This window comes from Myotis yumanensis, unplaced genomic scaffold (assembly GCF_028538775.1).
Source record: "Myotis yumanensis isolate MYYU_CA2020_CCGP unplaced genomic scaffold, mMyoYum1.0.hap1 SCAF_7, whole genome shotgun sequence".
Lineage (NCBI taxonomy): Eukaryota > Metazoa > Chordata > Mammalia > Chiroptera > Vespertilionidae > Myotis > Myotis yumanensis.
Window position 1 is genome coordinate 32052297 of NW_027223758.1, and position 25827 is coordinate 32078123.

The 25827-nt window shown below is 47.9% G+C and overlaps 2 protein-coding genes and 1 long non-coding RNA gene across 3 annotated transcripts in view; 2 read left to right on the forward strand and 1 right to left on the reverse strand.

Moving 5' to 3' along the window:
- The window catches only part of NSFL1C (NSFL1 cofactor), a 31442-nt gene extending 17654 nt beyond the window's left edge, over positions 1-13788 (forward strand). The window contains exons 8-9 of the mRNA XM_070420069.1: positions 6202-6366; positions 8129-13788. Of these exons, the coding sequence (XP_070276170.1) occupies positions 6202-6366; positions 8129-8291 (328 nt within the window). The 3' untranslated portion in view covers positions 8292-13788. The remainder of the gene's footprint in view (positions 1-6201; positions 6367-8128) is intronic.
- A 3500-nt stretch (positions 13789-17288) lies between these two features.
- LOC139014506 (uncharacterized) lies at positions 17289-19207 on the reverse strand. The gene is made up of 3 exons (XR_011472237.1): positions 18840-19207; positions 18108-18452; positions 17289-17704 (listed from the first exon to the last, which is right to left on the reverse strand). It is a non-coding gene; the product is annotated as an uncharacterized lncRNA (long non-coding RNA).
- Positions 19208-19447: 240 nt separating this feature from the next.
- The window catches only part of FKBP1A (FKBP prolyl isomerase 1A), a 32781-nt gene continuing 26401 nt past the window's right edge, over positions 19448-25827 (forward strand). The window contains exons 1-2 of the mRNA XM_070420070.1: positions 19448-19571; positions 19653-19700. Of these exons, the coding sequence (XP_070276171.1) occupies positions 19535-19571; positions 19653-19700 (85 nt within the window). The 5' untranslated portion in view covers positions 19448-19534. The remainder of the gene's footprint in view (positions 19572-19652; positions 19701-25827) is intronic.

Genomic DNA, 25827 nt, shown 5'->3' on the forward strand with positions numbered 1-25827 from the left:
AACACCATGTATTTTGGGGATTGTTCAGTTTCATAATACTAACAGGAAATGCTTTTACTGTTAGAAGATACAACAATATTAGGTGTATAAGGCTCCACATCTCAAAAAATGAAAATATTTGTAAGACAGTCTGTTTTAGCAGGATGGGAATACATACTTTATTAGTGAGGAGGATGAACCCACAGATGGAGACAGTTTGATAATCAGGTGTGGTGTTTGTCAGCTAAATAAATGTTCATTGCCAGTTCCACTTTCATTTTATTTTAGTTCTGGTGTTTTTTTATTTTTAATGTGTTCTTATTGACTTTTTTTTGTTTGTTTTTTAAGAGAGGGAGAGAGAGAGAAAAAAAACATTGATGTGAGAGCAAAATATCAATCAGTTGGCTGCCTCTGGCACGCCCCCTATCGGGAATAGAGCCCACAAGCATATGCCCTGCTGGGGACTCAAACTGGCAACCTTTTGCCCTAGCCGGTTTGGCTCAGTGCATAAAGCGTTGGCCTGTGGACTGAAGAGTCCTGGGTTCAATTCCGGTCAAGGGCACATGCCTGGGTTGTGGGATCGATCCCCAGTGTGGGGCATGCAGAAGGCAGCCAATCAATGATTCTCTCTCATTGATGTTTCTATCTTTCTCTCCCTCTCCCTTCCTCTCTGAAATCAATAAAAATATGTCAAAAATTACTTTAAAAAACAAACAAACAGGCAACCTTTTGGTGCACAAAACAATGCTCAATCAACTGAGCCACACTGGCCAGGGCTTTAAAAAAAAGGTTTTATAGCTGAAACCGGTTTGGCTCAGTGGATAGAGCGTCGGCCTGCGGACTGAAAGGTCCCAGGTTCAATTCCGGTCAAGGGCATGTACCTGGGTTGCGGGCACATCCCCAGTAGGAGATGTGCAGGATGCAGCTGATCGATGTTTCTAACTCTCTATCTCTCTCCCTTCCTCTCTGTAAAAAATCAATAAAATATATTTTTAATAAAAAGTTTTATATAGTTAAGTGAGATGGGATTTAGCTTTTTAGTCTAAACCGGATGGATAACCTTTTGGGTTTGTTTTTTGTTGTTCCATTTTGTGGGGGGTTTTTTGTTTGTTTGTTTTTGTGTGTTTTTTAATTTTACCCATAAATTTTACTGTTTTCCATTGTCATCTTGTCAACTAAAATGATCAGGAACCAAAAGTTTAAAAAAATTTCCTCAGATTTGCCTCAAAAGTAAATCCTGGGGTTTTTTCTCTGATGATCTGGAAAAATACTTTGAAGTGAATGAATAGATTGTTCTCAGTTGAAAAAATTCTTTCAGTTACATTACACTTACTTTATTGTTTTAGCTGTTGCAGTTTGCATGGGAACTAATTTGAAGGTTTGGATAAGACTGCATTTATTTGAGTTTGAGTAACAAACACCAGGAGTTGCACTTGGGTGGAGCTGGGTCATTACAGTGTGGGGATGAGCTTTGGCTGCTCGCCTTGCTTTGTAGTAGTCAATTTTGATGGCAGGGTCTCAGAACTTATAATTGTGGAAACAAAGCATCTTAGTGTCTACTTTATTTTCACTACAAAGGAAATGAGCAGTCAGATGATTCAAGCTCTTGATCTGAATAAGACTCAGTTTCCCTGTGACTCATGATATTTTCAGGGAGACAGTAAAGAAACTCCTTTTTTGATAGATGTCTGATCTGATCTGACCATTCCTGCCCCTGGATGAAGTGCCCTCACTGCTACAGATGGCCCAGCCACTGCTGGAGAGGAATGACTCAGGTGATAGCAGTTCTCAAGCACCAGACACAGACTGGGCATCCCTTGAACATGGCTGTCCTACACAATGATTAGAACAATATAGATCTAATGTTCTTTGAATGTCTTGCTTCAAATTAGAATCACAAGGCCAGTATTGAGGTTTCTCCTCCACTCCCTACCTCTCAGCTTAGGCTGGAGTGCCTCTCAAGTGACCTTCCATTTACAGCCCATGGGTAGACAGTAGCATCTCTGAGTATTTGGGTCCAGAATTTAGGCAAACATAAGTGGAAGAGGACCTTGAAGAATGATAGCAATCAGCTATTTGAGTGTTTTTCTATAGTTAACTAAGCACTATACTAAGCATTTCATATGTATTATGGCCTTTAATCCTGTTTTGATCCACATTCTACAAATAAGGATTCTGAGGCTTATTTTTTTTTCTTGTTATTAAGTTTACTAGAGGCCTGTTGCACGAAGAGATTCGTGCATAGGCCTTCCTTTCTCCTGGGTGCTGGCACCGGTTTACCTCCGGCGCCCGGGGCCCAGGCCTTCGCTCTGGCCGAGTTCTGGCTGGAGCCAGCCCCAGGGCCATGAGTCCTCGCTGCTCTGCCAGCCCCAGAGACATCAGACCTCGCTGCTCCGCTGCCCCGGGCCGTCAGGCTTCGCTCCACCTGCTCCGTATGCAAATTAACCACCATCTTTGTTGGTGGTTAATTTGCATATCATGCTGATTAGCTAATGGGAGATGTAGCGAAGGTATGGTCAATTACCGTGTTTGTCTATTATTAGATAGGATTGGAGTGACACTGGTTAACAAAATTATACAGGTTTTAGGTGCACAATTCTACAACATGTTAACGTAAAAATATTTAAACCTGTAAAGAATTTTTGTGAGTTTATTTGAGCCAAACTGTCGACAATTGCCAGGAAGCAGTATCTCAATGGTTTGGGATAATGCTCCAGAGAATGGCGGGTCTTTTATCTATTTTTATACATTGCAATCAAAGGAGGAGATGTAGGTGTGTTACATGAAATCCACTGGTGATAGACAAGAGAGGTAGGAGAAAGCAAAGTGGGGAAACCTCTGGGATTGGATAAAAAGCAAAATGATAGACACATAAGTGGGTGCAGGATAGTTAACAGTCAACAATTAACATGACAACAATGACAACAAAGGAATTTGTGGTATCTGTCCTGGCGCCCAGGCACATTAGGTTGTGACCCAAGGGGCCCAGAAAAAGGGAAGTTACAAGTTATCCAGATGTTTCAAGGATGTGTTATCATAGATGCAAAAAGACAGATAGGCTCAGTTAAGGTAAAGGATGACCTTATCAGTGAAGATACCGGCCTAGGAGGTGACTACCCACCAACTGCTTTTAGTTAAATTTTAATTTCAGACCATCCTTTGTGGTTACTTAGGTCTTTGAGTTTGCAAGACTGCCATGTCCCTCCATACTACATTTTACCCTGGAATATATCAGACAGGAAGGGAGAGGGAGAGAGAGATAGAAACATCAGTGATGATAGAGAATCATTGATTGGCTGTATCCTGCACGCTCCCCCCATTGGGGATCGAGCCCATAACCCAGGCATGTGCCCTTGACCTGAATCGAACCTGGGACCTTTCAGTCCACAGGCCAACGCTCTATCCACTGAGCCAAACCAGCTAGGGCTACCCTGGATGTTCTTACATAGCCACATAGACTTTTATTTGTGTTTCTTCTTTTTTTTTTTTTTTTTTTAAATATATTTTTATTGATTTTTTACAGAGAGGAAGGGAGAGAGATAGATAGTTAGAAACATCGATGGGAGAGAAACATCGACCAGCTGCCTCCTGCACATCTCCCACGGGGGATGTGCCCGCAACCCAGGTACATGCCCTTGACCGGAATCGAACCCGGGACCTTTCAGTCCGCAGGCTGACGCTCTATCCACTGAGCCAAACCGGTTTTGGCTGTGTTTCTTCTATATTCTGGGTATGGTGTATTATTTTTAGCTATTAGTAATTATGGGGGATTTTATTTAATTCCCATTTTATTGATGAGGAAATTTCATCTCGGGGGTAATGTTTCTGAAATCAAGTCTAGGTCTGCCTGACTCCCAGACATAGCAGGAGAGTGTGGTAGGTGTTAGGAGCACAGGACCTAGAGTTAGACAGCTTGGATTATATCCTTGCTTCACCTAGAACCAACACTGGAATTTTGGGTGAGTTGCTTAATCCCACTGTGCCTCGGTTTCCTCATCTGTAAAGTGGAGATGCTGAATCCCTTCCTTGCAGGCTGTTGTGAGGATTAAGTGAACTAATACTTGTAAAGTACTCAGCACAGGGTCCAGCTTGGTAATGGTTGCTTCGTAAACATACACTATATTCATCATGCTTCCCTAACCCACCTTATTTTCAGAGTATGCAAGAGAAACAGTCAGACGCATGGCAAGTCCATGTGTCAGGCTTTCTTTGACCTTCAGATGATGAGCACCAGCTCTATGCAAGAGGCTGTACTAGGAAGAAAGCCAAAAATACCAGTTGCTTTCTTGTTTGGAGTGTCCTGTCTTGGGCATTCTGCATACATTATCTTATCTAATCCTCATAGCAGAACAGTTCCTTGTGCTACACCTGGAGAAACTGAAACCCTGGGAAGTCAAATGACTTGTTCAAGGCCAGTCCTCTTGTTTAATTTAGTGGTAGAGCTGGGACCAGATGGCCGGTCTTATGCTCTTTCTCCAGCATCACACTGACTCCTGAATAATAATGGCTGCCATTTAGTAGACTGAAATTCTCTGCAAGTGATCAACAAGTGTAACATGAAAAGAACATGGTGCTAGAATAAGTTTGCCTTAACCGCACAATCTCTCAATACCTTTAATACACTAGTGCCCCATGATGCTGCTGGTGTAGTAATATGTGGCATTTCTGAAACTTTCCTGGAGATATCTCAAGGGACTAGGACCCCAGGAAGCACACTTGGGAAACGACTTCCAGTTGAGTGTGCTAAGAGTACCCTTTTTAGGTTTAAAGATCAGAGGGAAGGGAGAGGTATAGGGACTGATCTGATTAGAGGCTTTCAGGGGAAACAAGCAAGTTTTGGTCTAATAGCCTCTGATCTGCAAAGGCCTAGGCCAGGGCATCTGCTAAGACAATGGTCAGCAAACTCATTAGTCAGCAGAGCCAAATATCAACAGTACAACGATTGAAATTTCTTTTGAGAGCCAAATTTTTTAAACTTAAACTATATAGGTAGGTACATTGTTATTAACTTAATTAGGTTACTCCTAAGCTGGCCTTTGCTAAAAACGTCCTCAATCTGAGGGGTCGACCTCAGCGAACGTACCCCCATTTTTTCTAATGCCACTTCTTCAAAATAGACTCGCCCGGGCCGAAAACTGACTTCTGCGCATGGGTCACGAAGTTTCAATCGCACTGTATGTGCGCGCCTGCACGTGGTATTTTGTGGAAGAGCCACACTCAAGGGGCCAAAGAGCCACATGTGGCTCGCGAGCCGTGGTTTGCTGACCACTGTGCTAAGAGAAAGGCTGAGGGTGAGATGTATGGTGGTTTACAGGAGAGAGACAAAGGCTTTAAATGGTTGTGGAGAATTGGGAGTTCTATGTACATTTTGTTTGTCAGCTACTCTAATTGCTTTATTTGATTCACTCCTTAAATCCCTACAAAAACTGAGCAAGGCTGGTAGCCTTAACCCTTGTTAAAAATCCTTGTTACTACCCTTGTTGAAATTAAGGGAGCTTAAGTAATTTGCTCAACACACCATGGCTAGTGGGTGAATTCCAGCCCCGGTCCATCTGTGAGCTCTGAACACTGCAGCAGACACCGTGTCTTATTCATAAGACATAATCAACCCCTATGGTGCCGGGCACTTAGTTGGTCTTCAGGAAATCCCGCATCCATCCCCCTTTCTCATAGTTGGCACATGAGTATGAAATAGACACATGAGTGAGATTTCAGTAGGGAATGCAGGCCTGAAAAGTCCATCACAGAGAGTCTAGACTCATCCCTTATATCCATCAGCCACTGCCAGGCTGTGTCAAGCCTGCCTCCACTGCAGACTTGGAGTGCTCCTCTCCTCATTCTGCCCTCCACCTCTCTGAAGCTAAATGCATCCTGGTCTGTTGGACCCTCCAAGTTCCGGCCATGGTCTCTCCCACCCCAGGCTGCCGTGCATACAGCTTTCCTCTCTTTAAGCCCTTATTCATGTGAGGACATCAAGGAAGAGGGGATTGAATAACTTGCCCAATGTTATTAGGAGTGAGGGGGAGCTAGCAGTAACTCAGTCTGAGGAGAGTTCTGCTGGGCCTGTAAGTTCCATGAGGGCAGGCATTCTGTCTTAGTCATTCCTGTTTCAGCAACACCAAACACAATGCCAGGTGCAGCAATTGCTTAGTACAAATCTGAGACAGGATTTCCCTCGTGCCTTGTTTTTGTTAGTGTCCTGACAGGATCCTCTCTCCTCAGCACTGCACCCCAGGTATTGAATACCGTCTTTCCAGCCCAGCAAGCAGAAAATGAAGCCAAAGCCAGCTCTTCCATCTCCATCGACGAGTCACAGCCTACCACAAACATCCAAATACGGCTTGCTGATGGCGGGAGGCTGGTGCAGAAATTTAATCACAGCCACAGGTACCTCATATTGTCTGGCCTACCTTATTTTAGGAGGGTCCCAGAGATTCCCACCAAAGGGGGAGGCAGGGGGCTGTTTTTTCTTCTAACCCCAGCAGGCACTCCATGCTTTTTGAAAAGGAGGCAATGGAATGGAAAGCATGCAAGTTGGAAGCCTTTGGCCCCTAATTCCATTAAATGTGGCCAGTGATTGCTCTCTTACCTACTGTGGTTCTCATTCCTTACCTGTAAAATTAGGGGATTGGATTCCTTAGGGATTTTTTCAGCCATCAAACTCTTTGTTCAAAGGAAATCTCATGCTAAATCCCAAAGGTAGAACAGATAAAATTTGAACAGCTGTGCTTGCTAGAGAGGAGAGGAGACACAGTACCAGCATCCTACCCATGGCTTTCTCCACCTCCTTCCCACAAGGGGCCTCTGAAAATGACCAGGCTATTAAGGTTTCCAGATCTGGCATTTGAGAATTCCAGAACACCTGCTCTACTATCTCAAATCATCTGGCCTGGATCAAAGCAAACTGCCTCCCTCATTTTACAGACACAGAGTAATGAAGTGATTAGCAGGGGAGGATAGAGTAAAGATATTTGACAACTCCTTTTCTAGACTAGCAGTTTCTAAATGTCATCAATCATAGGCCAGGTGAACCAGAACCCACATGCGGGACTCAGTGAATGGCTTGACAATCCTTGAGTGTTGACAAGGTTCTCGTGTTGAGTAAGCTGTGAAACAAGCCCCAGGAGCACATGGAATCTTTGTTCAAACATTTCTTGTTCAGTAGGAACTGTTCACTGCACTGTTAGGCGCTTTGTATTTAAGGGAATTAATTCCTGTCACTTGTCTGAGTTCTTTGCCTCAGTTTCATTTCACTCAGTAACTCTAGCCTTTCAGCATGATTGCTAACTCCCCCGGGTGGACAGCCCATCCCAAGAGTTTACCAGCTGGTGGGTAAGAGGACTCTGCTGGAGGTCTCAGACTGTATCATGGATGTCTACGCCCTTAGATGTGCCAGATTGTGAATCGCATAAATTTTAAGTGTTGGAGGTAGAAAGAAGTTTCTGTTTAAGCACTCTAGGGGAGAAGGCTGGCTGTTTCAGATGACTCTTCTTGTGGTCACCAGGTTCAGGACACAAGCAGTATCTAGAGTAGGGATTCCTGGCACTCAAGGGTTGCTGACCTTCAGTAATTCTTCTCACTAGTTTTAGTGGTTTTTAAAAGAGACATAATATTTGCTGCCCTTGTGGAATTCATGGTCTACAGGGGGAGACAGACCTTAATCATATCCCAAAATTGTTTGATTACAAACTTGATCAGTACTGTGGGAGTATGATCAGGGGATGGAGCTTGGGGGGAAGGCTGCCCTAAGGAGGCAGCATTTGAGCTGAGGCCTAAGGTTTGATTAGGATTACAGGAAAAGAATCAGGCAGAGGAGCCTCTAGAAAGAGGGACCCAAATGTAGGCAGGGAGCATAGCATGAAGAAGAACTGAAAGGAGAAGGAGGGTGGTGTAAAATTGGTCAGGCCTTGGGACCACAGTAAGGAGATGGGTATTTCTCCCAAAGAAAATGGGAGTAACCCTGAAGGGTTTCAGGCAAGGGAGTGGCCTGCTCAGATGGGCTTCCAAAGGAGAGCTTTGGCCACTCTCTAGAAGACAGGGCCAGGGGAGGGGGCTTGGGGGATGTGGTGCATCCTGCTGCAGGGTGGGGTTTGTTGGCAGCAGAGAAGGGCACTGCTCACCCACTTCCCACTCACCCCTGCTCCACCAGGATCAGTGACATCCGACTCTTCATTGTGGACGCCCGGCCGGCCATGGCCGCCACCAGCTTTGTCCTCATGACTACTTTCCCGAACAAAGAGCTGGCTGATGAGAACCAGACCCTTAAGGAAGCCAACCTACTCAACGCCGTCATCGTGCAACGATTAACATAACCACCCGGCCCTGCCAGGTGGCCTCACCTTCCTGTGTTTCCCATGGCCAGCTGCCCCGTGGAGACTGCCCCTCCTGCCCCCTCTTGAACACCCAGCAGTCCAGTGCCGTCTCCTCCGTAGCTCTGGGTTCTTAGATCTCCGTTGGACATTTGTTTTCTCCTTAGTTGCATTTCCTGGTTTTTGTGACGATCAATGGACTTTAAAGAAAAAAAATAAAAACAACTAAAAAAATGGAAGGAATATCACCAGCATGTTCCAGGGAACCTCTCTCACTGAAGTAGGCTTTGTTTGCTTTAAAATAATTTCTCTCCAGGGCGTGTGAGAAGAACCTTCCTGCATAAAAATTGCTTGTGGCCCACAATACCCATCTACTTGTATGTCCACTTGCCTCTCCCACGATGACTAGTGGAGGATTTCCCCCTTTATAAGGAAGGAAGTGGGGGACTTGTAGAAAGAGGATTTGAAGCCACTTACTCCCATAAGGACAAATCTCTTGCCCAGATAAAACCAGGCAGCAGCAAAAGTCCCCCAGATATAGATGCACATGACTCCTTCAGATGAAAATAAATATTCCCTGTGCTCCTTTCGCTCAAACCCTGGGAAATTCAAACCAGTTGAGATTCTGATTTCACCTGTCTGCCCCGGGCCTTTCCTCCCTCATCATCTGGGCCATTGTCACCCTGGTGATTCTCAGCTGCTCTGCCATTGCTTTACTCCATGTGCAGAAGTGTGTACCTAGGGAATAGATGGGGTATCTTTTCACTGGGAAACAGCTCATGCCAACCTGTGTTCAGAGTCAGGGTATCTTAGTGAGAAATCATCAAAATATCACTGAGCACCCTAGCTGGTGTATCTCAGCGGTTAGAGTGTTGGCCTGCGCATCGAAGGATCTCAGGTTCAATTCCCGGTCAAGGGCGTGTACCTGGGTTGCAGATTTGGTCCCCTGCCCTGTCAGGGTATATGCGGGAGGCAGCCAATCAATGTTTCTGTCCCTCTTCCTCCCTCCTTCCATTCTCTGAAAAAAGAAATGGGAAAAATGTCCTCTGGTGAGGATTAGCAATATATATATATATCTCACCTAGCTATTCGATAATGATGTGTGCGGCAAATCAAATGTTGAAAGGGGAGGGGAGGCCTGTGCTGAGTAAAATTTTGAGAGTAAGAGTAATGTAAGTGCCTGGCTTTGGTGTGCAGGTTCCGCCTCACAGTTCTCTGCCCCACTGATTTCAGACTCACAGCAACTTAGGCAGTCGGATACAGACCTCCACCATAAATAAGTGTGGTTTTTTTCTGTGCAAGTTTGGGAAAGGAGGGTCACTGGGGTCTTGAAAGCCTTTCCACCTCCCAATTAAGTGAAGCACAGACTTAGAATCAACACTGACTCAGAATCTCCTGGTTTTGAATCAATGTCCCTCAATCCTCTTTTCCAAGCAGTCATCACCAATCCTGCTTCACACCCTGCAACAAGCCAAGAACCAACACTACTTATATCCAGAGCTGGGGAATGGCTTGGATTTCCCCAAGACCCATCCCGAGAAAGGGACACACACAGCTTGGTGCTTCTGATAGCAAATTGGCAGGGGCCTGCCAGGGCTGCAGCATCTGCCAGTGTCCTCCAGCAGGTGGTAGTAACTGTGGAAACAATGCCAGTCTGGAAAAACTTTGTAAATTATTGTCACCTTGACCATGCAACCCAGGTACATGCCCTTGACCGGGAATTGGACCAGAATGAGGACAACGGAGTTTGATGCTTTATAATGGGTTGCTTTGAAGAAGTGTAATAGCAACCATTGTAAGTACGTCTGTGCCACAAGCATCCCATTTTACAGTGCAAAACCTAAAGCCCAGCTGGTGAGTGGTAAGGTTTGCCTGCTTCCAAAGGTTATGCTCTAAACCTCGCTCCTCATACATACACGCTGTCCCCAACCCGGGCCCTGTACACATACACTCAACCCCCTCCTACCCTGCTTCAGAGTTTCTTTTTTTCCCCCAAAGATTTTGTTTGTTTGTTTTAGAGAAGAAAGGAAAGGAGAGGGAGAGAGAAACATCAATCGGCTCCCTCTGACATGTCCCCTACTGGGGATAAAGCCCGAAACCTGTGTCTGTACCCTGATGGAATCAAACCGGCAACCTTTCAGTGCACTGGACAATGCCCAACCAACTGAGCTACACTGCCAGGGCATGCTTTTTTAAATTTTTATTAAGATTTATCAGAGTTTCTGCTTAAGTTTCATTAGTACATATCAGAAGAGATCACAAAAACACCACTTACAACCTGCATCATCTAGAAAGGCACAAAGGCCTTTTGGGATTCCCACCCAGCCAGGGGAAGGGATCTAATGCAGCCATCACAGTTCAGACCATCCCAGGGTCAGAGAGCTTGTCAGCCACAGAGCGAGGATCACACTGGTCTGGATCCAGGCTGGTTTCAGTCCTGGTTCTCTCTAGGTGGTCCAGAGGGAAAGGTTCATCCACCCACAGATAGGCTTTCACAGTGTTTTTAAAAAAAATAAAGGATACTCAGCCACTGGTTATGGGGCTTCTGAATTCAGGGCTTTCTCAACTGAGGCATTTTGTTAATTGGTAGGGACATTTTGGATCATCCCAAAATTTGGTTGGCAAGTAAGGGAGTTCAATAGGCCAAGCCAAGAATATATTGCACTGCATGGGACATGTCCTGATGGAATGACATCCACAGTGAAAAAGGCAAATTAGTTATGATGATGCCCTTCCTAACAAGTTCAGCTTAAACTAGTCTCTACTGTGGGGCATACGTGGTGTTTCTGTTTGGTCTTGTAAACCACACCATGCCCAACAACCCTGTAGGTACAGTGTGGGGCACATCTGGTTGCTTCCTCAGAAGCAGGTATGTGTGGCAAGAGCTGAGCATGTCTTTGTGGCTTTGGATGGCATCTTCCAAAGCGGCAGTGCCCTTTTGTGTACCCACCAGCGCTACAAAACATGCTAGTCCCCACCAGGAACTCCTTCAAGCTGACTAAACTCATTCCATGGAAGCAACTGGTGCAGAAGTGTGGGTTCTCTGCTGCTCTCTAGCCCAACCACTAGGATTTCCAGAGGAACTGCTGTCAGGACTTCCCCCTGACAGAGCCAAATGAAAGAAAGTCGGTGTTTTTTTTTCATGGACCCCCTCCCCCCGCCCCCCCCACGCCCCGCCACACACACACACACACACACACACACACACACACACACTTCCTTCCAGGTCCACTTTTCTCAGGCCAGGACAGGGAAGCACATTGTTGACTTCTAGTGGCCAATCTGGCCCCAGCTGAGCAAGCTTCTGTGCTGTGTGACTACATCTCTGCTCACCTCACATCCAGTCCATGAACAGGCTCTTAAGGTTCTGCTGCAAATACATCCCAAATCCAGCCACTCATCATCCCTACCCTGCGATCTCCTGCGTCCAGCCTCCATCATCTCTCACATCGACAACTGCAGTGACCTGGTTGGTCCCTGAAGAACCCTGCAGGACCTGGCCCACCACTAGTATCCATTTGCTCTGCTGTATTTTCCTTCTTATTCTGTCTCCATGTGATGCATTATATACTCTCTGTGTGTTTGTTTCCTTTGTCCCTCCACTGGGTTATAAGCTCCATGACTCTGAGAACTTGGCACAGTGCCTGACACATCTTAGGTCTTCAACAAATGACTGGTTGGATGAACTTGTGAAATGGGGATAAGACCTCCCTATCTAATGGGTGAAGGTGATGATGCTTAAAGTGTCCCATGAAGTAGTGTTTGGGTAACTCAGTCCATCCCTCTCTCCCAAAGCAGACTCTCATTCAGCCACAAGGGGGCATCGTTCTAAAGGGCACCTGTAGCTGCCAGTAAAGGAATCTAGGTTCTTCCAGCAAAGACACTTAAGGAAAGGTGGAACTAAAACAGATATGGCCCTAGCCGGTTTGGCTCAGGGGACAGAGCGTCAGCCCGCACACCAAAGGGTCCCAGGTTTGATTCCGTCAAGGGCACATACCTTGATTGTGGGCTTCTCCCCGGCCCAAACCCAAGTGGGCTCGTGCAATCAATGTGTTTCTCTCACATCGATGTTTCTGTCTTTCCCCTCTCTCTCCCACTCTCCCTAAAAATCAGTGGAAAAATATACTCGGTTGAGGATTAACAACAACCACAACAAAAATATACCACCACAACAAAGCAGATATGTATGTGGGGTGGGAGAGCAAGGTGTGCAGGGGGTGCCTCGGCACCTTCCCCACCTTGACAGGACTGGACTCAGAAGTTTAAGGGCCAGTCAACCTCCATCTTGAGCATCTAACACCCTCAATGCCAGGACCAGATCTTCAGCCACTACTAATGATAACAGCAGCTGCCATTATTTGAGCACAATTTTGTGCTAGGCCCTGTATGTATCTTGCCTCGTGTAGTTTGACAACAACCCAAAGGTGCCATGGCTAGCTTATTTTATGGAGGAATACACAGGCTCAGCATGGTGAGGTCCACGCCATGTAAAAGGCCTGTACAGCCAAGATTTGAACCCCCAACTGCCTGAACCCTTGGCTTTAGGAGGAGTTAGGTCAAGAGTCAAGTTATAGTAACCTCTGTCAGGTGGTTTCAGTGAGGGCCATCGGGGTCTATACCACAATCAAAGGGGTGGACACAAGGAAATAAGTGATTCACAAAGAAGTTCAATATAGTCTCACTACAAAACCTCAAATATGCCCCTTTCTTAAAGAGGGTCAGAGGATCCCATAATAAGGTGTTTATTTCTGAATGGTCATAAGATGAAATGCACCTAACCGTGCAAAACTACCTGCACCACCTCCTCCTCCACCATCTCTGCCATCTTCCACCACTTCCTCCGTCACCATCACCTTTACCACCATCTGCACAATTGCCAGTACCTCCACTTCTATGTCCACCACCACCATCTTCACAGTCTCCACCATCATCTTCTGGGACATTCCAGTCTCGCCCGCCTGCCCTCTCCCAGCTTCCTGTACCAGGTCCTCACTTTTTGTTCGTCTGTTTGGTTGGGGTTTTTTGTTTGTTTCTTTGTTTTGAGCACTTTATTACTTTCCAGCACAACAAGATGCTCCAGGCTCATCTTGTATGTTTCCTATCCCAGTCCTAGAATCAGCCCTGGTTTCTTTACTTGGAGAATTGTATGGAAAACCAAGATCTGGGCACCAGGCAAGCTCATTGCTCTTTGGGTATCTTTTAGTGGTTCTCAACCTTCCTAATGCCGCGACCCTTTAATACAGTTCCTCATGTTGTGGTGACCCCCAACCATAAAATTATTTTCGTTGCTACTTCATAACTGTAATTTTGCTACTGTTATGAATCGTACTGTAAATATCTGATATGCTATATGTGTTTTCCGATGGTCATGACCCACAGGTTGAGAGCCGCTTAGCGAACAGAGTAAAGAAATATATACCTGACTACTAACCCACAATATACACATATCCATAAATATTACTATATGTAACCATCTGTATCTATATTAAATTAAACGAGTTCTTAACAGAGGCTCTTTTTTTATAATGTGTATTTCATCACTGAGATTTCTACTTTTTCCTGGTTTCAAGAGATTTGTAATTGATTGTTGAAGCATTTTTATGATGGCTGCTTCGAAACCCTTGTCCTATAATTTCATTTTTATGTTTTTAGTTGATTTTTTAGGAGAAGAGAGAGAGAGATTTGTTATTCCACTTATTCATGCATTCATTGGTTGATTCTTGCATGTGCCCTGACCGAAGATTGAACCTGCAACCCTGGCACATCAGGACGATGCTCCAACCAACTGAGCTGCTTGACCAGGGCTAACATCTAATTCATCTCAATGTTGGAGGTGGTTGATTGTGTTCTCATTCAAGTTGTGACATTTTTATTCTTATTTTTATGGGTGATTTTCACTCTGGGTTCTATTTAAATCCTTTATTTTAGCAGGCAATCACCCTGTTTAGGTTTAGCACACAGCCTACTTTTGTGGGCTGTGGTCCCAATGACAGTTTGATTTGCTTGGATTATCTGGTGTTACAGAGTCTTCCACTGGCCTCTCCTTAAGCTGCCATGAGGGTGGAAGGAGTTTCCCCAGGCCTGGCCACCATGTGCCTCTTGGTGGGGAGGGAAGTGCAGACCTACTGTGGTTGCTTGTTGTGCCAGGTCCCCTCCTGCCTGTTCCACCTGCTCACCTTCCCCGTGTCTCCCTGTGGGAAGGGGAGTGCTCCCCCCGATCCTTACTGTTAGTGAGGCTCCCCATCAGTCCCCCTTGCCAGCAGTGTTGGGTGTACCTGTTGCTGGCAGAGGGTCTCCCATTCAATCCAGGGCTGCCTACCTGGGCTACCTTCTGTTGCTAGGCTGGGGTGAGGAATGCCAGGTCCAGGTTCCTTCTTCTATGGGGTGGGCCGCAGTGGTCGGCAAACTGCAGCTCGTGAGCCACATGCGGCTCTTTGGCCCCTTGAGTGTGGCTCTTCCACAAAATACCACCCGTGGGCGCTCATGTACAGTGCGATTGAAATTTCGTGGCCCATGCGCAGAAGTCGGTATTTTATGGAAGAGCCACACTTAAGGGGCCAAAGAGCCGCGTGTGGCTCGCAAGCCGCAGTTTGCTGACCACTGGAGTGGGGAAATATAAGAGGCCCTGCCTCTGTGTTGCTTTTTCAATCCTGGGCTTCCAAACCAGTTCATTTTCCTTTACCACTTGTCATAGTGCTCCTTAGGTTGCCTCTTGGTTTATCATTGTGCTTAACCGGGAAGAAAACTGGGTCTATATTATCTTGTCCAACCAGAAGTCCAGTAAGCACATTTTTAACACTATGGATTTGTGTTGCCAGCTGCTTTCTTGAAAGGCCATTCTAGCCCTGGCCAGTTTGGCTCAGTAGATAGAACATCAGCCTGCAGACTAAAGAGTCCTGGGTTCGATTTCGGTCAAGGACACATGTCCGGATTGTGGGCTCAATCCCCAGTAGGGGGCGTGCAGGAGGCAGCCAATCAATGATTCTCTCTCATCATTGATGTTTCTATTTCTCTCTCCCTCTCCCTTTCTCTCTGAAATCAGTAAAAAAATATATTTTTTAAAAGGCCATTCTAATATAGTATATTGCCTCAAATGATGCATGAGGGCCTGCTCTCATTTTACAGTGTAAGATCACCTGCCCAATGTCACACAGGAGCACATAGCAGTGCGGAGTCCTGCACAAATCCTGTGTTCTCCTATGTCCCCACCTGCTGCCACCACACTCAGCACCACTTCCCAGCGCTCCAGGAAGCTCACAGCCTGGCAAGGGCAGCAGACTCAGGAGTTAAGCTCTGAGGGGGAATGAAAGTGGAAGGGCACCCAGGCCTGAGAGTGTGAAGAATCAGTCCAGAGAGGACATCCTTGAGCCTGACAAGATGCTCTGCTGAGTCCCCGCTCCTGCCCCTTCCAGCCCTCTGTGTTCAAGCACTTCAGGCTTCAGGCCAGTGTGAGCACTGCAAATGTGGATTCAGGCTCCCCAACTGTGGGGACTCCTGCGTGTCACTGCTGATTATTGCCACCAGTCCTCGGGTGGAAATGGGGGGCCGATCCAGGCACCTGTGACAGAACAGGCACTGCCTGCCCTAGGAGAGCCTGGACACCCAGCCCCAATCCTGGTGAAGCTGATCCCACTGGGCAAGCCACTGCCCCTGTTTGTGCTTTGATCTCCTTCCCTGTGAAATGGAAGCAATCCTTCTCATCCTTCGGAGAATCCATGTTGTTAATAGGCCGGATAGACTGTAAGCTCTGGTGAGAGTCGGAAAGCTTTAAAAGGATAAATCAAATCTTGGCTCTCTCTGGCTCAAAACCCTCCAGTGGCTCCCATCACATTTGAACTAAAACCAAGGCCTCATGTAGTATTTGAATTAATACCCTTCACTCCTCATGCTCCTTTAACCTGTTCTTATTTTTCTTCCTAGACATATCACTTAGTGTGTGTGTGTGTGTGTTTCTTTTTAATCTCTTCCCAGAAGCTCCATGGAGGCAGGAATCATGTCTTCTTCAATCCCTGAGCCTAGGACAGCACACCACAGACTCCTGCCTCCCTGCCCATAGCTCTTCCCACTGTACCACGCACCTCACCCTGGAAACTTTTTTGTGTCCCTTATATTTCTTCTTCTCTGTGACTGGCTCATCTCTGTAGGGACACTGTTCTGGTCTGGTGCCCTGACAACTTTGCACATGTCCACTTAGGCCATGTACGCAAGGCTTGACCACAGCTGACCTATGCCTTGATGGAACATCTGAGGATCCTCCTGGAACATGAGAAGTCAGGTGGTCATGAGAGGAGCTGCCACAAGGCCATTTCTATTCCCAGTAAGGCTGTAGCCATAGGCTCTTTCTCGTCTGCCTCCATGATTCTGATGAGGTGGGGGTTCATCCCCTTCTACCTTACCTTCCTTCCAGTTTCAGGCTGTCAAACAGCTTAGCTGCAGCATGGAATTGGGACCCCATTATTCTGGTTTCATGTCACCTAGCCCCTTTTTTTTCAGTATCATCTTGTGGTCTACGGATGCTAACACCATAGCTGATCTTGCTTTTGCCATCCATGTAAATAATAAACTCCATCAAGCCATTTGGGCTTGATGTATTCCCGCCTGCTAAACCTATGACAGAATGACACTCTAATCTAGCAGCTTCTGATAGGAATTTGTAAGTCTGCCTGACAGTATTATTTTCATGCCAGCATTATTGTCCCTCTCAGGCATATCTGTCGAGCATCCCTTATCCTGGGTTGTGCCACCACTCCTCCTCAGGATCCAGCCACTAGAATCCTCAGTTATTCAGAAGCCTGAACCAAGGAGCATTTTCAGCCTAAGCCCAATCTGGTTAATTGCTTACTAAAACAAAAATATCACCATTCTCCATAGGAGTTTAAAAAGACTGAATATTGTATAATGACATTCAAAATGTTCAGGATATATTCCAATATTACTTGACATATTGTTAGGGTCACCAAAGGAGGAATGCACAAGTTCAAGAGTGACAAGGGATTATAAATTTATTAGATCATTTGGAGACCAGATGGGCTGAGCCAAAATGGCATCAGCAGCCAGGGACGAGGAGTCAGAAATTCTAAAGGACTCTAAGAGGGCTTTTTCCATGGAGAATTCTCTGGGCAAGTCCAGATCCTGGGCAAGTCTGGAGGGGAAAGTTACTGTTCTTAGCAAATGGAATGTCTTCTAAGTGAAAGAGAATGTCAGTTGTGAAATGATCTAAAGGTCAGTTTCCCAGAGGAGGGGATATCGATTTGATTATCTGATCAGAGCTAACACGTATGAAGAAACATGAAAATCTCAACTCACAAAGGAAAAGACAATCAACAGATGCTGAGAGTACACAGCTGTTGGAATTATCTGACAAAGTCTTTAAAGCAGCTACTATAAACATACTCCAGGAAGTAAGGACAAACCATCTAGAAACAAATGGAAAGATAGAAAGTTTAAGCAAATTCATACGTAAAGAACAAAATGAAACTCTTTGAACTGAAAAATAAAGTAACGGAAAATTTTAAAACTCTTTGGCCCTAGCCAGTTTGGCTCCGTGGATAGAGCATTGGCCTGCAGACCAAAGAGTCCTTGGTTTGATTCCGGTCAAGGACATGTACACTGATTGCAGGATTCTCTCCCCACCCGCCTTTTTTTTCTCCTAATATCTGTTCTTCCCTTCTCCTATAAGCACAGAACTCCTATTTTTCATTGGGCACACAAGAAGCTAAATTTGGCCATACAAATAGGTTGTAGCCAATGAGACATGAGAAGAGATGTGTGCAACTTCTAGATCATGCACCTAAAGGGATGGGGTAAGCTTTCACTCACCCTTTCCACTGGTTGGAATGCAAGTATGTTGGAGTCAGCTTGGACCATGCAGAGGAGGGTAGGATCCTACAGATGGAGAGGCACGAGTAAAAGGAACACAATCCTCTGGAGAGCCCGTGAAGCCAAGCTGTCCCACCTGCCTCTGGACCGTTAAAAGAGAGAGAGAGCCCTGCTAGCTTAGCTCAGTGGTTGAGCGTTGACCTATGAACCAGGAAGTCATGGTTCAATTCTCCATCAGGGCAGTCCAGAGCACATGCCTGGGTTGCAGGCTCCATCCCCAGTGGGGGGTGTGCAGGAGGCGGCTGATCGATGATTCTCTCTCATCACTGATGTTTCTATCTTTCCCTGAAATCAATAAAAATATAGTTAAAAAAATAAGAAAGACAGCAATTTCAGTCACAAGGTCCCTGAGATTGTAGGGAAGGGAACACAAATGATGGGAAGAGTGTCAAAGAACTTTGAAGTCATGTTTGAAACACCCGAGGAGCACACGCAGGTCCCTAGACTGTCACAGTGCTCCCTCCTGCCACAGTGCCTTCTGCGTGTTCCTCTGCCTCTCCCAGCCCCGCACACCACCGGTCAACTCCTTCAGACCTTGGCTAACCCTAGCTCCGTGCGCGGGCCAGGTCACTACCCTCCAGGCTGAGACAGGCCTCTCTAGTCTGTCTCTCAGAACATAACGTCAGGGGCCGCTCTCTCACAGAACTTACAGATTTGAAACTTTACATTTACCTGTGTGGGTACTGGTTGCCTCTCACCAAAATGTAAGTTCTGTGAGGTCAGGGACTGAGTCTGTCTCCTTCCCTGCTGTTTCCCCAGGGAAACATAAGCCATGAACGAATGCGTGAATGAATGCATCCAGGGCACATACTGACTCCTCCTCCAACATGGAAAAGCAGAGCTCCTCATCGTGAACCGTTCATTGAACGCTAACATGCACGCACATCTGCGCTGCCCTCGCAATCATCCTTTTTACAGGATGCATGTGCACTGAGAAGCGTGAACCTGCTGAAAGTCACCTATTCGGTTACCGGCGGAGCCCCACATCGTCTCCCTGTTTCTCAGATGAGGAAACTTGATTGAAGAGATGCCGGCTTGACCGGACGCTCAGAGAAAGGAAGCGGGTCGGGGGGCGGGGGGCGGGGCAGGTCCGGCGTCCGAACCGCAGCCTCCGCAAGATAGCAGCCGCGGGCCTCCGGGCTTCCGGACTTCCGGTTCCCGGGCGCGGGGACGTGCGCGCCGTGTGGGGGGTGCGCGCGCGCAGGGCGGGGCGTGCAGGGCGGGGCGCGCGTGCGCAGGCGTCGCGCGGAGGGACGAGGCAAAGCCGCGCAGTCGCCAGATCCGCTCTCGGTCCACGCCGTCCATCGCGTTGCCCGTCCGCCCGCCCCGCGCCCGCCGCCGCCGCCGCCGCCGCCGCCGCCGCCGCCATGGGAGTGCAGGTGGAGACCATCTCCCCCGGAGACGGTGAGTAGGCGCATCCGACGGTCCTGGGGCCCCCGCCGCCGTGCGCATCCGCTCACCGCGCCCGTCTGTCTGTCTCCTCAGGGCGCACCTTCCCGAAGCGCGGCCAGACCTGTGTGGTGCACTACACGGGTGAGTCGGCGGGCCCGTGGGGTGGGGGTGGGGTGGGGGGGCGCCGGGAGGGCGGCCTAGGGGCAGAGACCTGAGGCGTGGCGGCGGCGAGGCCCGCGTGGCCGGAGGCTGAGGCCTGGGCGGGGGGCAGCGCCCCCGAGGGGCCGCCTCAGGCCTGCGGAACCCGCGACCGGCTGAGCCGGCGCCGGTGAGCGCCGACCTCGGACCGGGTATCATCTTGCCCTTCACAAGCAGTTTTGTGCCTCGGATGCTGCCCCTGTGCCCACTGCACAGAGGAGGAAACTGAGGCTGGGGGAGGCGAAGGCTCTTGCCCAAGGTGACGCTCAGGAACCGGCAGAGCCCCGGCCAGGGACCGTCAGAAAGGATTGACGTCCCGGCTGACACCCCGCTCCCCACCTCCACCCCCACCCTCGCCCCCGCCCGCACCCCACCCCACCCCACTCTCAGCCCCGCTCCGCCCTCCCTCCTTTGGCGATTAGAAGGGCGAGGCACTTCCCAATCTGCGGAGCTGCCGTTCGCCCGGGGAGTCGGGCTCAGCCCCTCCGCCGGGAGAAGCGTCCCAGCTCCCCAGCCCCCGCTGTGGCCCAGCCTGGCCGCGGAGACACCGCATCTGCGCGGTCTCTCACCTCTTTACTTTGAGGCACTGACACATCCCAGCTCCCGTGGAGTTGATGGCCCAGGCTGACAGAACGCGTTTGGCATTTAGTCCCCCTGCCCTACGAGGTGACTTTTCTCATCTCCATCTTAAAATAAGGGAATTGTGGACCCTCGGCCGGAGTTCGCACCCGAGCCCAGCACCTGGAGACCCTCTTGGACTCCATGCCCGTACAAGGCCCTCCTGGGCGGTGTCGAGGCGGGGGTGGGGGCTGCGCGGGGCGGGCGGCAGCGCCCTGCTGTGGGTGGAGGGGGGAGATCGGTGCAGCTCCGGTTGCTGATATGAATCACGGTCCTTCCCCTTCTTCCCCCCCTTCCTCCCCCTTCCCATCCTTCCTCTGTTCCTCTTCCTTCCTCTGTTTTTTTTCTCCTCTCCTTTCTTTTTTTTTTTTTTTTGTAGGTGATAGTCTTTTTTTATTTTTTTTTATTTTTTATTTTTTTAAATCTTTATTGTTCAGATTATTACATTTGTTCCTCTTTTTTACCCCCATAACTCCCCTCCTTCCAGCTCCCACCCCACCCTCCACCCTCACTCCCCACCCACTGAGTTCATCCATAGGTGCATGATTTTTGTCCAGTCACTTCCCGCATCTCCCACACCCCTTTTCCCCCAAGAATAGTCAGTCCATTCCCTTTCTATGTCCCTGATTCATTATAGTCACCAGTTCATTCTGTACATCAGGTTATTTATTCACTTGATTCTTAGATTCATTTGTTGATAGATGCATATTTGTTGTTCCTAATTTGTATCTTTACCTTTTTCTTCTTCTTCCTCTTCTTAAAGGATACCTTTCAGCATTTCATATAATACTGGTTTGGCGGTGATGAACTCCTTTAGTTTTTCCTTATCTGTGAAGCTCTTTATCTGACCTTCAATTCTGAATGATAGCTTTGCTGGATAAAGTAATCTTGGTTGTAGGTTCTTGGTATTCAGCACTTTGAATATTTCTTGCCACTCCCTTCTGGCCTGCAAAGTTTCTGTTGAGAAATCAGCTGACAGTCGTATGGGTATTCCCTTGTAGGTAATTGAGCCTCTTTCTCTTGCTGCTTTTAAGATTTTCTCTTTGTCTTTTGCTCTTGGCATTTTAATGATGATGTGTCTTGGTGTGGTCCTCTTTGGATTCCTTTTGTTTGGGGTTCTCTGCGCTTCTTGGACCTGTAAGTCCATTTCTTTCTCCAGGTGAGGGAAGTTTTCTGCCATTATTTCTTGAAATAGGTTTTCAATATCTTGCTGTCTCTCATCTTCTGGCACTCCAATGACTCTGATATTAGTCCGCTTAAAGCTGTCCCAGAGGCTCCTTACACTATCTTCACACTTTCGGATTCTTTTTTCATTTTGCTTTTCCAATTGGGTGTTTTTTGTCGAATCTTTGGTTTGATTCTTGTGCTCCTCTGGTCTGCTATTGGGTATAATATTCTTTATTTCAGTCCGTGTATGCTTACTTTCTAATTTCTTTATCGTAGCATCGAGGGTCTCATTAGTTTTCGTGAGGCTCTGCACAAATTTATGGCAAGCCCTCAAAATTGCGATTCTTAGCTCCATATCCTCCATTTCCGTCATGTTTTTTTGTCTCTGCATCTTTTATGCTTTCTTGGTGCACCCCCTTGTGGTCTCTGTGCGCAGTCTTGTTCTAGCCAAGCCTTAATTGTTGTAGTTAACACTAGAGGGATTTGACCACCAGGCCGACTGACTGGCGGTGGAACTCAGCTGTGGGAAAACTTCAGTCCTCAGGGGAGGCGCTAGTCCAGCCCTTGCCTGAGGCGATCGGCAAATGGCTGTGCGCAGGGTTTGGGCGGGGCGGGCTCAACAGGGCGGGGGGAGGGAGCAGCTATGGCCACTCTCAGTCCGTCCCCAGGGGCTCTGCCTCTCTGTCCCAGCAATCGCTGCAAACCTCGGAGGGGCCGTAGCCAGACAGTCCCGCTTCTCCCGTTTGAGTCTGGGTCCCTAGAGACTCGCCCGGATCTGTAGCCCAGAGTCTGAGACTCGCTCCTGATTGAAAACGACAATCGCGCCCTCAGCCGCCAGCCCGCTTTGCGCGCGCACCCTCACCACCGCACCGCTGTACCTTTAAATTTTCCACACTGCGCCTCCGCTGAGCGTCGGAATGCTGTTGTTTTTGCTTCTAGTTGAAGAGACTCTCCTCAGCCAGCCTTCCCGTGGTTCTGGTTGATGTCCGCTCCGACTTTTAGTTGTATTTTTGAAGTGGTTGTCCACGGCGGCAGTCTCCGGTGTTTACCTATGCCGCCCTCTTCGATCAGTCTGTCTCCTCTCCTTTCTCTTCTGTTACTTCGCCTGGGTGGTAGGCTGTAGCCAGCGGTTCTCAATCTGTGGTTCGCGACCCCTTTGGCTGTCGAACGACCCTTTCATAGGGGTCGCTTAAGACCATCCTGCATATCAGATATTTACATTACGATTCATAACAGTAACAACATTACAGTGATGAAGTAGCAATGAAAATAATTTTATGGTTGGGTCACAACATGAGGAACTGTATTTAAAGGACCAAAAGGTTGAGAACCACTGCTGTAGGCAGCTCTGAGTTGCTCAGGTCTACCCTTCCGAGCTTTACCTTCTCTCCCAGACCATGGGGGCAGCCCTCTGTTGAAGGGCAAAAGGCATTTAACAAGCCCCTCCAGTGTGCTCTTATTTCACTGGCCCTTCTCTGTGGGTGGACATGCTAAGGACTAGAACCTTTTAAAAGGCTATGGAAGAGGAGGCATTGAAACCCAGCTTTGTAAGGAACAGCCTGATGCCTGTGAAGGAAACTGGAAGGTGGTTTTGACATTTTAAATGACTTCGTAAGCCACAATCAGCACCTGAGCCTAGGGAGGCGGCTGGCAGAGGAAAGCTTGTCTGTATGGTTATTTGTGATCAGCGGGGTGAGAAGAGTGACCATTGCCTGTTACAGTGTTGGGGTGAGTGGGCAGTTCATTCACTTCCTGCAGCCAACTGGGCAGAGACGAGCTCAGGGGATGCGGTGACTTCTGCGCCCCTCCCCTCACCCCCCAGTTTGAAAGTAGCTACATTCAGATAATTGGCTACTACATCAGCCTACCCGTCGTCTGCTGCTTGGCAGGACTGGACACCAGTACGTAGGCAGGACCACATTTCACTGTGCCTCTTGATGAATTGTCCCCACACAACATGCCTGGAGCCTTTCTCTAAGAGAACAGATGGTCGTGGGACCTAGAACACCATCAGGGCTCCCAGTGCCTCTTCTCAAAGTCTATGTTTTTCCTTGAGGGTGGCACCCACCCACACGTTCCCAGAACAGCAGCAAGACCCTGGCATGCATTAGGACAAAAGCTTTCTTTTTTATTTCATTTTTTTATAAGCCCTACAAAGGCACCTTAGTGAGAAGTCAGCTCTGTCTCATGCTCACAGAATAGGTTGTTCTCAGGTGGGTGGCTTTGTTCCTCTGCGTTTTTGCCACCAGCTTCCCAGGAAGAACCTGTTTAAGACCTGTGGGGGCGTGAGAGGAATGGGTAAGCACTTTGAGATTTCATCTGTAGTAGTTAAAGCTTTTAAGCCATTGGGAACAGAGCCATCTTGTGGGAACATGATTGGCAGGGAGGGGGGCAGTGAGATTATCATAAAAGTCCAAAGGTTTTCAAAGGCAGGAAGCCCCCTGGGCCTTAAGAAGGGAGAAGGGTTTCTCATGATACCCATAGTTTTCATATCTGCTTTTCTCTGCCTGGCTGCCTTAATTATTGTTTCCTGTTACAGATTTCTGTTTTTCTGCTCCAAGTGGTGGAAGTCCCTTGTGTGCCCCCCTCCCCCGTTGCACCCCAATCCCATATCCAGTTTCTGTGTCTCCTTTTGATTACCTACCTCTAAATACTTCTGGTGGCTGTCAGTAGTAGCCTTGATGTCGGTCTCAAGGTTTCTTCTGGTGCCTTCTAGCAGAACATAGCATGAGTATGGCCTCAAAGAAAGGCTTGTGACACCTTTTTATGGTGCCAGAAGGGAAAATGAAAACTTGACTGTCAACCAGCCAAGCACCTCCTAATAGCATGCTATCATGCTATATTGAGGTCGAAGGGAGGAGGTGGGAATATAACCTGCCACATATGTGCCTTGAGGATCAAGTGGATTCTCGCTCCTCTCTCCTTGCCTCCAGTAGCTTTGTCATCTTGATTGTTGAGTTGTCCTGACACAAAGCTAGGCTTATATCCCTGTTACTCACATCAGCTGCCCACGTGCCTCCCATTGTCAGAGCAACCTCAAGTGGATTGAAGGCATTCTTTTTTTATCCTCTTAAGTAGTAGTTGACATCATGTCCTTGGGATCAGATTTGTCAGAAGCCTGGCTTCTGACAAAAACCAAGGTCCCCTCAACCCCATTTCCTCAGGAACTCCAATTGGAGAGCGACTGAGCTCCCCAGGCAGGTGTGGCCACTTGCCTGCAGCCCCCTCCCACGCCTTGCTTTTCTTCAGCCTGTTTCCCTTCTCTCTGTTTAATTCCATCCACTTTCCCGCTGGGTGTTTCTTGGATGATGATCCGATGTCTGGAGGAAGGCAGACCCCTCAGATGGCTTCCCCTAGGCTCTCTTCAGGTGGACAGACTATAGCTATTTGGGCTGGGCTGCACAGGACCCTTTCTTCCTACAGCAGATGTTTAGTGAGCAACAGCAACAAGCCAGGCAATAGGGATGTGGCCAGTGAGCTAAATAGGTAAAGACCTAATCTGGCAGCCGGGCCTGAGTGATAAGACTAATAGCATGAAGGTAGTTAGAAGCACTGTGGAGAGATTATAAACAGGGCTAGAGGGCATGGGAAGCAGACTTGCTGCTTTTAGTGAGGGTGGTCAGAAAAGGCCTCTGACAAAATGACACTTTAATATTTACCCAAATGAAATTGGGGAGTGAGTGGCATGTCTGTCTAGAGCAGTGGTTCTCAACCTTGGCTGCACATTAGAATCACCTGGGAATCTTTTTAAAATCCTGATTTCTGGGCCTCACCCTCCGGAAATTCTGTTTCTTTGTTATGGGGTGGGGCCACAACATTAGTAACAAAGAAACAGAATTTCTGGAGGATGAGGCCCAGAAATCAGGATTTTAAAAAGATTCCCAGGTGATTCTAATGTGCAGCCAAGGTTGAAAACCACTGGTCTAGAGGAAGAGTATTCCAGGCAGAGGGAAGAGGTAGCACAGAGTTTGGAGCATGCTTTGTGTGTATTAGGGGAACAGCAAGGAGACCAGTGTGGCTGGAATGGATTTTGTAAGAGGGGGGTGGGTAGGGGGGGCTAGGGGGGAGGAGTGGGAGAAGATGGAGTGATGGTGGAGCCTGGTAGATTGTTATAGGAACACTAGAGGCTTGGTGCATGAATTCGTGCATGGGTGGGGTCCCTTGGCCTGGCCGGCAAGATTGGGGCCCATCGGGGCTGGCCAGTGGGAGGGACCAAGGGAGGTTGTTGGCCAGCCACAAGAGGTTGGCTGTGGGAGCGCACTGACCACAAGGGGGCAGCTCCTAT